Source organism: Rattus norvegicus, chromosome 2 (genome assembly GCF_021556685.1).
Source record: "Rattus norvegicus strain SHRSP/BbbUtx chromosome 2, alternate assembly SHRSP_T2T, whole genome shotgun sequence".
NCBI classification, from domain to species: domain Eukaryota; kingdom Metazoa; phylum Chordata; class Mammalia; order Rodentia; family Muridae; genus Rattus; species Rattus norvegicus.
The window spans coordinates 83,347,653-83,360,419 of record NC_141535.1 but is presented as its reverse complement, the minus strand read 5'-3'; the positions used below and the strand labels follow the sequence as shown (position 1 = coordinate 83,360,419).

Sequence of the window (12,767 nt, the reverse complement as noted above, 5' to 3'; positions counted from 1 at the left end):
TAGGGGTCAGCACAGGATAAATATTCTATTCAGGAGTGTAGTTAAAAGCAATTTAATTAAGAGACCATTTACAAAGAGGTGGGCAAGATTAAAGGAGCAGGCAGAGCCTGCTGAAACTCCGAGGAGTTAGCAACAAACTGACAGAAGCTGTCACCATCCTTGGACCTGAAGGTACTTGCTGAATCTGGTAGGAACAGAGTTGAGCAGCAGGCATGCTGTACTAAAGAAAAAGCCCAATCTTCTTCCTTTCCCAGATTTCTTCCTCCTGCCAAACCCGCATGCCCAGCTTCCTCGTCAGTGGAGGGATAGGAATGAAGCATGGGGGTCAAACTTTTAGCCAGCACAGTGGTCTAATGTACAGTGTTATAGTATCCGATGTGGATGCCCTTGGTCTAGAAACAACACATAGATATGTAGCACTCTTGGATACATCCTTCTAACTAATGAAAGCACATCAGATTTGGGGAGTCCCTTGTGATTATTCAATCAATGGCTTCATTAGCTAGAAAAGCTGTGAACTAGCTAATGCTAAATTGAACTTGGCATCCTGCCCTTGAGAACCAGTCTCCTAGTCCCAACTCAAAAGGGACTAAGACAACAAGAAGTGAGTCTAAATCAGCCTGGACAAAAATATTAAATGGGAAAGTTACTTTAAAACCTGAGCAAGTGGGACTTAACGTGCTACATTTAAGGCTTCCGTTATTTTTATTTCCAAGGATTGATTAAGAATAAATGTTGAATCATAGTAATCTTGGCTTCCTAATATATCGATCCATAACTGCCTAGCTGTAGTAACTCTAGGTTGTGATTGTTGTAAATATTTTCCAACGCTACCTCTTAAAAGACACTATTCTACACAGTACATGAAACGTGAACAGTCCTTGCCACCCCGCCATTCTCTTGTGGCTCCTGGCTGTCTAATTTCAAGTCTAACAAATATGCGTCAGTCACCAGAAGGTGGCTTCAGAAACTGTGGTTGCTTTAGTTAAATGGAACAGAACACAAGAGTAACAAGAACAGTTTACTGATGGATACCATTGGCTTTTCAGTGTCCTGTGTGGCTTGACCAGAAAGAACCTGGATCAAAGACTTCATTTACCCGATGTGTCCTTGGAGATATAAACTCAGAGATAGGAGAGATAAGAAATACGGTATCCCAGCCAGGAACCGATAAAGAATACTGTCAATCAAAATCGGAACTAAAGTGGGGACAAATAAAGAAATTAAAGGACAGCGTGGGAGGAAATGGAAGCTACATTAAACAGAAGTTAAGTTGTCTCATGCATTTTAAAAGAGTAGTCATTCTTTTATTTGGTGTACTAATGAATTAGAGCCCCACTCCATCGTGTATAATTCTACCATTCAGTGGGTAGCCTGTGAGAGCTCATCTATGAGGAACGTGTTTAAAATGAATAGCATTCTGAGCTTTCAAATCAGTGCATGATATAATATGTGGAATCAGTCGTGTATAGAATTCCACTCAGAGCAGACAGGACCCGAGTAGGTGCCAAGCAGTGAGGTGACAGGGAAAACGTTATTCACTGTGGAACTGCAGTCTGCCCTTTTCATTTTGTTACGAGAATACTTCATTCGCACGAGAACCTTTGAGACATCAAGTTATTAAGTGCTGTAAAATGCAACACCATACATCCGTATGATTCATAATATTAAAAACAAGAGGCATTTTGTGAAGTGACTTTTCGTAATCCCAGGATGCAACGGCAACAACAGAGAAACACTAGCCATCAAGATGAAACGCACGAGTCACACCCCTTCAACACAGGGAAGCCATGGCCAAGGGAAAGAAGGTAGTTTGTTTTCTTTGTTGTCTGGCATGGAGACGAAGTCTAGACTCAACAAGGTAGAAAGCCTTCAGCTCTACACAGCTACTTTGTGCACGTTGTCCCTATTTCTTATGACGTAATTTCTCACATGGAGAGATACTGAGACTCCAGCCACAAGAATGAGGGTCTCTTAAAGTACTCTTGGGAGTTCTTGGAAGGGTGGTGTGCATCAAGACTCTTGCAGAGAACCCTCAAAGTCAAATGTTTGTCACAGCAATGCTAAGAGATCAGTGATTTTATTTCTCACACACGACATTCAGGGACACTTTCCTGAGGCCACAGGGTGTAGCATGGTACCCATTCTATAACAGAAACTGTTCTGTCTCAGATATTCTAACACGACTGCATATAATTCGTAACAGTAAAAACTGGTAGAGGCTCTCCATAATGTACTAGGGCACAACTGGGTTGTGAGACCAATACTTTGAGAGCTGCTAGAATTGAGAGAGGACAGAGCAGCAGTATATTTCCATGTAGGAAGATGTATCATAAGAAATAGGGACAGAGCTCACGAACAGCATGCATTCCCCAGGACAGGGAAGGGTCCACCATATGAGACATCATCATAAAGCAGAATGATCCAGACACTGGTGGTTATACTTTTAGATTTAGTTTTAAGTTTTGCTTCTTTCATAGCTGGCCTCGATTAATTTTCCATTTCATTTTAGGATTACTGGCCCTCAGAGTTGAGTCTGCTTTTATTAGATAACTTAACTTATAAGGATATATATATATATATAGTATTTTTCTTCTTGTTTCACAATAGAAATACCTAACAGAGATAAGCCTTTATGAAGAAGCACTTGGGTACTGTAATGTGAAATAATAAAACACCGTTCTAAGCTTACACTCCAGGAACTGCGAAATTCTTTAGCAAAGCAGTGCAAACTAAAGTTATATGTTTGGCTTTTGTGTGTTTGACAAATACACTTTCTCAACCCTCTCTTTCATGTACAGGAACAGACTGCGTCCATTATGTGAACCAACTTTGGGTCTATGCCTGTGTATCCGTCAAGCACACAAAAGCAACGAGACAATGATGTTTGTTGAATTTAAGCCAGTTTAAAAGCTATGTGTGAGATTCAGTCTTCTTGGGACCATTAAAGTTTTAATTTTCACACAAATCATTGTGCACATTGGAATCAACTGACCAGGTATAACATGGAGTCTAGATATGGAGACAGAAATGAAGTTTAAATGCCTCTCTGTTCATAGAACAGCCTTCTAAACTCTAAGCTCATGTGTGTAACAAACCCCAGGAGCTTTAGCCCTCAGTTGTTTGAGGAGATAGACATGTTAGACTACTTACTATTTCTAGGGACCCTCGTCCCTGGAACTCATAAATAAGTTACTAGCGGGAGGAAATAACCAGTTTAGCCCACTGTCTTCTACATGGCTTGGAAATGTTTTCCTCCAGGTCACATGGTGACTTTACTCTCAATGTGCTTCTGAGCTTGCTAAAAGCAAATGTCCTGAGTAACAACATTCCCCATATGGCCGTGGCTCAGAAATCTTTGGTACAAAAGTTTGGGTGCTGGGTCCATCAGCAAGCACTTTAAAAGTATAAATGTTAAGAAAAAATAAAAGTATAAATGTGTGTGTGTGTATGTATGTATGTATGTATGCATGTATGTATTATTTTAATGGCCCAAATTAGAAAATAGCCAAAAGCAATCAACATTCCACAGGAGAAATAAGTTGTAACAGATTTTTACAATGGAAATCTATTTACCTCTGGTAAAAGTTAAATACTTTCTGCAACAAAAGGGACAAAGCTCACAGTCATGGTGCCAAGCAAACCAAGTAGATACTATGTGAGTGTGCTTGTATGGATTCCAGAAACCACACAAAGACCGGAAGAGCAGCTGCCTTGCCAGGAGGCAGTGCTTGGTTTGAGGTTGGGTGTCTGCTTTAGTTACTTTCTTTAAAGCTGGGTGCGGGAGCCTAGGAGAAAATCTTAGCTGCCTTTCATCAGACTACACAGTCCTTTACAGAAAGCTAATTATCTTCCCTAAGACACAGAGCCAGTACAAAACATGTCTGCAAACCCTGGACCGTTAACTGCCCTGTGATGCACACAGGTAAAGCACATGTGGAGGGCTTTGGGGCACATACTGCAAGAGAAGAAACCGTGTCACCTGACGTCCTTAGCATGTCCTTTAAACCTATCAGAGCTTCTCAGTGGAGAAAGTAACGGTGGTTACTCTTACAGCACAATACTGTGCCTGCTCTCATGCCCCTTTCAACTATTTCATTTTGTGTCCTTTCACTTCTGAAATACTTTTACCGTTTCCATATTTCTGGCTGTTTTTATTTATTTAGCTTGTTTTTTAATTGTTTTTAATTTGGTGTATATACGTGCGTTTCTGAGTGGGCACGTGCAGGCTCCTCCAGAGTACAGAAGACAGAACCAGGTCCCCTGGCATGGACTTAGGCAGTTGTAAGCTTCCTGCCGTGGGTGCTGAATGCCAAACTCGGGTCCTTCCCAAAAGTGTGCCCTTTCTCTCCAGCCCTTACTTCAAGACTTTTCCCGAAAGTAAATACAACGTTTCTACATTTTAAAAATAAAGCTTAGATTTCCGCTGGATGTAAGTCTGTTTGTGAAATATTGTTTCTCCTTTTAAACACCGTGTACTTTTCCATCTGGATCAATGCTATCCAGAAGGATATTTCCTATCTACAGTCATCACATCACCACATTGACTATCTTATTTGCTTTTAATTTTAGATTAATTACAGCCCATAAATACGAACTTTCAGTTTGATGTTCTTATTTTCTCTCTGACCATTTTGTCAAAATGTCCTAGTCAGCAATTTTTATACTCATGTGACTAAAAGTTGAGAACATATTCATTATGCCTACTTTAAAAAATATTTACTTATCCACTTTTTCTTGATTTAGATAGAATCTCATGTAGTCTGGCTGGCCTGAAACCCACTCTGTGGTTCTGACTCTTTGATTCTCCTATCTCCATGTGTCAGGAATTGAGATTTCAATATGCACCATCTTGGAGGGATTGAAGCCTGGTCTCTGTGTGCTGCATGAGCGGTCTGCCAGTGGGACTACTTCAAGAGCCTCTGGTCACCACTTGTGAGGTTTAATTTTCTTAATTTTCTTTTACTTTTCCTTTTCTTTGTTTTTTTCTGCTTTCCATCTAAATATGCACTGAAAGAGTCAAAATAATGCTTTTTTCTTGGTCTATGGTTTTTATTTTTGAGAATATAACTACTTCACTTACCCATTCCCTTTCCTCTTTTCAAGTCCTCCCATATTCCCCTCCTTGCTGTCAGAGCCTCTGTTTCCATTACTTATCCATTACACACACATGCAAACTTGTATGTTCTTAAATATAACCTGCTCAGTCTGTATAACGTCACGTGTGTGGACGTTTTCGGGGCTGCCTATTTAATTTTTGCTTTAGCATCCAGGCTCCACACTACTCTATTCAGTCCCTCTACAGTCTTAGGCCTATCACATCTTTATAAGTGAACAGTTCTGCCGCCTCACAGTCCTATTCAAACCCCGACGGGTTCTTTAGTACTGACTTCTGTGTTAAGTGTCCACTCTGCATCCACTGCAGCTGCTGGCACAAACGTGTCTAGTCTTTTAATGTATTTAGTTGAACTTGTTTCCTATGAACATAATATCATGATTTTATTTTCACTTCCCATAGATCTGATTTATTAACAATAACTTTATTGTGACTTTTAGAAAATAATTTGGTGATAATTTGATAATTTGGGCTCAAGCCTGTTTTAATTTGCCTGCTTCTCATTTTTCTCCTTCATTTTACTATTCTCTACTTTCTATTATTCCTACACTCATAACCAAATATGCCTCTCTAGACATCTACTCTCGTGTCCTCCTCTGAGCAAGAAGAGGTTCTGTGCTGTGTGCTGCTCTCCTCAGTCTTTAAAAAGATATGTGTGTTTTTCACAGATTAGTTAAACATTTTACCATCAAGAAAGCAGTGACAACACAACCATATATCTTAACATATGGAGATAATGCCAACTCTGTATTTTGTTTTATGAGTATATATAAATGCAGGAATTTTGCTTTGAACATGTCTGGGCATGCACAATGACTAGCTATCATAATAGTGGTATTACATGCACTCTAGTGAAATAAACTAATATGTGAATTAGGATATTTTAGAAACAACTGTGATAGCTTACTCTTACGTCTTCCCTTTCATGACAAACCCTGATGTACATTCATGAAAATTTTATTTTACTTCGTCTTTTTAGATGCTTCATTGATTTCTTTTATCCTGGTATTGACAAGGTAATTTTTTTTAAATAGTGTGACACAGTCATTTGTGTAATTTTATTAGAAGAAAGCCATAGAACTTTATAATTTATTAAGAATGAGTTTATTCTACTGCCTGTACTCCTTATTTCTAACTCTTAACCTTTCTAGCTGGAAAACACAGCTATAAGTTATAAATGAATCTTTAAGTATTATGGAAGTAATACAGTTTGTTATGTCTATCAATGTAGAATTGTTGCATATTGCACAGTACAGGGTAGTGAGGAGTGACTATATTATATGGAAATCCAATCTTGATATTTAATTGCAGATCATGAAGATCTCTGCCAACAATGATGAGTATGTGTACCAGTTCATTTAAAGGCAGTCATTGTGCTGGCTAAACATGTGGGTTCACAGACTGTATTTGTCTAGAAGTGGAAACTCTGGTGAAACACTTAGATTCTAACTGCTGACGTGGCAGCATCTGCAACCTTCCTAGTTAGCATGGAGAGAATCTTTGAGACTGAAGAGAAATCAATACGTTATGAAGCTTTTATTATATGGCTTGTGTGGTGGCTTGAGAGAAAAGTCTGCACACCTGACATTTCCCCAGTTGGTGGCACTGCTTGGGGGACTTAGGACAGGGAGACTAGTTGAAGAAACTGTCACTGGGCAGGCCTTGGGAGTGCATAGACCTGCCCACTTCCGGTTTGCCCTGTTTCCTGGTAAGACCATAAAATGTGACTAGAGAGCTTCCTGCCATGCCTGCCTGCTACCCTGCCCTCCTCTCTGGTGTTTTACCAGAACAACAAAAAGTACTAGCTTAACCTGTAAAGATATTACGTTTTGAAAAGTCACAATGGTATTGTTTTAGTTTCCCTCTCTCTCAGTGGGGTCTCTGAGGTTGGGGATGTAGGTTAGTTTGTAGAGAACTTGCCTAGCATGAAGCTTACATTCTATTCCCAGCACAGTGCAAGCAGGATGTGGAGACACATGCCTATAATCCCAGAATCCCAGAGATGGAGGAATTAGGACCAGAGGTTCAAGGTCTTCTTGGGTATATACATAGTAAGAAGGCAACCAGGGCTATAGGAGTCTGCCCTTTGACCTACTTTCACTTGTGGAGTAATCCTGTGGGTCAAGAATGCCTGACTCCTGCAGAGAGCGGATGCAGGAGTCCACCAGCTCAAGGCCTGTTGTGAGTTCATCTTCGATGTCTTTTTGGCCATCTGAAAGGAAATACATTAAAGTGGTAAACATGGTAGGTTAACATTAAAGCTTTAGGTCAGTGGTTGTCAAGCTGTGGGTTGGGACCCTTTGGGAGTCGAATGACCCTTTCATAGGGGTTGCATTTCTGATATTCTATGAATCAGATATTTACATGATGATTCATAACAGTAGCAAAATTACAGTTATGAAGTAGCAACAGAATGAGTTTATGGTTGGGGATTAGCACAGCATGAGGAACTATATTAAAGGGTCACAGCATTAGAAAGGTTGAGAACCACTGCTTTAGGTTATCATTTCATATTCAAACACTACTTCTATGAGAGAACGCATTGACAAGCCTTGACCTCAAGCGAAGAAGCCAAAGTTAATCACGTGTTATCTTTGGAGAAGATTAAGTTACCAGAAAATTAAGAATCATTAACTCTCTCACCCCCAAATCACAAGCTAGCATAACTTCACTTAATTTTTACATTTTTTTTCTAACTTACTTTTAGAAATCTAAAGTTCATGATAAAATTAATCAGTACAGGTACACATAGAAGGAGTAAGAGTCCATCAAGAGGTCATACTTTACCTTGTGTCTGCCAATGAAACTGCTCTCCTGCTGAACTGCAAGAAAAAGAACACACAGCTGTAACGGGCTAATTAGCCAAGAGTGTAGTCTAAAAACAAGACACACAGGGACCTCAGAGCAGGAGAGCTGGATTCCTGCAAACTTCCTCAGTCCTCACAAAGCAGAGGGGTCCACTGAGATGCAATCTTAATTTTCATGCATTTGCTGCATATCCCCTTTTTGATCTGCAGGTAATACCGTGTTATAAATGGACATTGTTCAGTCATTTTCAAAAAGATAGCTAATTTTTTTCACAAATTCAATCCATTAAGCAATAGCTTATGGATAATTCGGTTTTACTCAAGTTTAGTCTGCATAGTATTAGACATTGTAAAGTAGTCTAATAAAGAAATATATATCCCTTTTTATTAAAAACACGATTAAAAAAACTTTTTGCCTTTACTTCAACATTTCCCATGAGTTCTTTCCAGGTGGTTGTTGTGGCTTAAGTGAGGTGACTTAAAATAATAACATTTTACCACCCACTGAATATATAATTAGAAATTCTCTAACAGCATTATCTTATATATAAATGATAGAGTCAAGAGTTGTTCATATATGTGAATATATATATGCATCTATGATATCATATGCCTGCATAGATGACTAATTTATTTTGCGTGAGTTATTAAATATAAAATTGATTAATACATTTAAATTTTCTGGGTGTGAACAACTTCCTTTGTATGTTCTTCTAATGGTGCTACCATTTTCTGTCAATATCTGACAAGAGGTTAGAACAGCAGTGACAGATGCCATTTGAGAATAGTTTTCTACATGTATTTTACCAGATCTTTGCCTTGATCAAGCAGCTTCTATGAATAGCTCATCAGTCCTTTAACAGTAAGTGGGTTTTAGACCCTTAATTTGTACCTTAGAGGCAGCTTCTGAATACATTTATGCGGGAAAGGGGAATTTTGGTATAAATCAGCACTCAGAAAAGCCATGATTGATGTAAATGAGACCAAGAATGGTCCCTTTAGAAACGAATGACTATTATAGGGTGTCTTGCTCCTGAGCCAACTCATATTAGAAAAATGGAGAGGAATTTTATAATGCTAAGAGCTAAAGACAGATCTGACACATGAAAAGGTAACTACAAATTCATTCCCGTGAAGCTCTTACATCCATTAAAGAGATGTAGCATTATCTAAGAGCCGTCTCTAACTACAAAGTTCAACCCTTACCATAGGAATGTAATGCATGCGTCAATATTTTTAAAATGATAAAGCAGCTTCCCTTAGTAGATATCATTGCATATAAGGTTGCTCCGTATTAAAATTCAAGAACCACCAGGGTACATCTGAACCATCACCATGCCACCATGCCATTCCTTTAAGGGTGTTCTTTATCAAGCACGTGCTGTCGTGATCCTAATGTTATGCATTGACGCCACTGCACATTTTCCGAGACTGCACTAGAACTTGGGTATATCGGTTTTGAGAAATGCTAAGTAAGTGCATATTATTAGTGTCATAATCATGTGTAGGCCTTCTTAAATGTATAGGCAAAAGCCCACCAGAAGCCCATGAGCTCAGGAAATCTGTAGGCTCCGCTGAGTGTCTGCTTTAAATGATGAAGTTACACACTCCTTGTGTGCTATGAATGTTGGAGTCACTAGGTAAGACGCCCAGCGTCAATTATGCTTGACCCAAGCTCTGTTACTCTATATCTTAAGGCTGGACAAACTGTCAATGTGGCATAACCGTGTGTGGATGTCATCATCTGTGTAGGAACAGAAAACTTTCTCATACCTTAGTGGGCTGAATAGTGGCTCCCCCCCAAACAAACTCTAGATCAAACCCCTCAAATTTGTGCACGCTTGTTCAGTTCTTTGCAGTTTCAAGGCCGTATCAATGACTGTCTTCAGACAGGCCATCTAAGGGAGGGATTGATCCTTGTAAGAAACTGACGAGGACTTACATAGACATGGAGATGGACAGGTAAAGAGGAAGGTGAAGACCAGGTGACTTGGATACAAGGAAAGGGTCTGAGAGGAGGTTACTTTTCAGATTTGCTAGAAACTATCTCCCAGCTGACACACTGACTTCAAACATCTGCCCTCCCAAACTGTGTGAGAATAAATTTGTGCTGTTTTAAGCCAGGTACCTCTAATAACACTGATGGCAGTCCCGGGAGATTATACTACTTTCCCCCCCTGATACAATAAAGAAATTGCTACAACCTCCAATCTACTACGGACTCATAGCAGTCCAGGTATTTAGTTCTCAGGTTTATGACATGGCAAAGCTTTGCTGTCTCTCAACACTTACCAACTTTCTCTTGCTTCTAGGAGCAAAAGGTAGTGGTGTTAAGAAATGTGACCACACCACACAGCTCTTAATAGTCTCATCAATGCTTTGAAGAAACTTGCACAACACCGAATGCAAACTCCTCATCCACAATCCAAAGTTATCGACTGGGGGCCGGTGGGGGGGGCTTCCTCTTAAGCTTCCTCATACCTAAAGCAGTGCAAGTGAGCTTCCCCCTGGGCTCAGCAGTGTTCTGTTCTCTCCCTGTGAGACACTGAGATGCATGTTTGCCCAGCCTATTATGTACAGACAGGGCTACACAAATCCCCATGGGAAGAAGTGAAGGGTGTCGTTCCTGCTCAGGCACAGAACGGCAGGCATGAGTCTCTAACCTTTCTATCAGCTTAAGTCCTGTGTTTGGATGGGTCCATAGCACGGACACTCTGTCAGCCCACACTGAATCATGGGTGTGGTGCTGTGGAGACCTGGAGGCTGCAGGTTGGCTCTATAGAACTCATGTCCTGTTAATCTACAGGGATATTGTTGGTATCCACAAGCAGTTCTTCCCTCTTGACTTTCCCCTGCAGAGGAGGGGGTCGATGGGGGTGTATCCCAATGCAATCCCAACACAGAAAAGATGTGGCCTGTGGCTCTGCTCATTGGGGGTTTGTCTGTTCCTTTACAGTAACAGGCGAATCACTGAGCAAGACTCAATATCTTATATTACGACATGGCCATTCTTTGCTCCTCTTTCTAAATTATTTCAGTTTTATGATACAACAGAAACAGGAAGGAATTATTATTATTACTATTATTATTATTACTATTACTACTACTACTACTACTACTACTACTACTACTACTACTACAATGGAAAGAAAAAAGCACTATTGACAGTAATGTAGAAATGTCCTCTCAGAAAAAAAGTCATATTCCTTTGGGGCAGATGAAAGCATTAATCACTTCAGTGGCTTCCTTGACTTCTTTTACACAGTTAAAATGCATTAGCAGTAATTCTGATCACAGAGTGCAGATGTCCCCAGAGGAAACCAGTTTGGATTTGGTTTCCTTAAGTGGGTACTTCCTTTTCTCTGCTCTGGGATTCCATGTAATTGTATGTTTTTTTTTGTGTGTGCTTGATTCTTTTAAGAAGTGCTGTAAGGTGGATACTTTAAAAAAAATACAACAGCAACAACAAAATAAACAAAGTTAACTGTCCATTAAGACACCACAGACTAGCCTGTTTCTCATATACTCTCATGTCCAGGATTAGGAATCGTCTGCAGTAAACATTCTCGATTACACAGCTGAGTTTAGTACAATGGAAAAATCCACTTTGAGGAAGACATAGTTCATTTGCCCTCTGTGTCACATGTGAGGAAAATGACAGAACATCTCTGACAAAATATTAAAGTAGAGGTGTTGGAACAATTCTAGTTAGCTAGCAATAGCTGTTAGCTATCTTTGGGCATGATGCACATGTATGTGACAAGGGTAGTTTAGACCAAAGAGCCACCTTGAGCTCCCTGAAAAGTAGAGTCTACCATTGCCTTTTCTGATGATCACCTCACTCACCCGTGGGCCATTTCTAATAAAGACCATATATGAAAATTCATAGCTCTTCTTAATGCCAGGAAAAACACAAAGCAAGCTGTTCCTACTGACTGTCTCTGACGGACCAGATTGAGTATATTTTCTTTTGTGACTTTCAGGTGCCTGAAGCGATGGTCTCTGCTCTGAACGAGGTGGGGCATCATTGCTTCTGACTCCTTTCAAAATGAAGTAGAGGTACGGAACTATGGCTAACTGTGTTTTGAAGCTGCGCAGTGCACCTAAAACATGAGCCAGGGGAAGCTACTGTAAAATAAATTGCTTCCAAACTAATGTTTGATTCTACCCTACAGGAATAAAGACCATATCGATGGCATCTGTGTGTCTAGACCTTGGTTATAGTAGAAAAGAGCTCTTAGGAATTAATTTCAAATGCAGGCCCGGACCCTAGGAGGCAGTGATCGCAAAGTAAAATAAGCTTAGTGAAGAGTCTTAGATACTGTGGGAATGATGGGTATATGGTAAAGAGGAGAATTGGTCTGCTTGGTGTGTAGTGTTTTGCTAGAGGCCACTGCTGCCTTTTATGTGTACGCTCTGTTTTCTACTCTGCAATGGCGAATAAATAGCTCTTGTGGCTTCTGTCCCTGAAATAGCCCCATATGCATAGTCCCAGTCTCCCCCATATAAATGACATGTTGATTTCTTCCTTATATCTCAAATCTTTTTGCCTTTGCTTATTTCAGCAAAATATACAGTATTACAGCAACTATAAACATTTTCATAGGGCTACACAGGCCACCCTCAGGAATACCTAGCTAAACAAGGATGCCACACGTGCAGCAGTGGGCAGGGCGGTCTCTGAAGCCAGACTCTGCATGGCAGAGCCCAGCTCTGACAAGTGTAGTCCATAAAATGGTAGGCAAGATTTAAACTTGCAAGGACTCAATCAGTTCCTATCTTTCAGGTGTTTAAATGTGTGGTGATTAGGGGCTATAGAGCACCAAAAAATATGCAATGGAGTA

At 40.1% G+C, this 12,767-nt stretch overlaps 1 protein-coding gene across 4 annotated transcripts in view; it reads right to left on the bottom strand.

Moving 5' to 3' along the window:
* The window catches only part of Ctnnd2 (catenin delta 2), an 843,638-nt gene that overhangs the window by 397,357 nt on the left and 433,514 nt on the right, over positions 1-12,767 (bottom strand). For all 4 annotated transcript variants that reach the window (NM_001271502.2, NM_001415019.1, XM_087614127.1 and 1 more), the window contains 2 exon segments: positions 7,212-7,328; positions 7,904-7,938. In NM_001271502.2, the coding sequence (NP_001258431.2) occupies positions 7,212-7,328; positions 7,904-7,938 (152 nt within the window).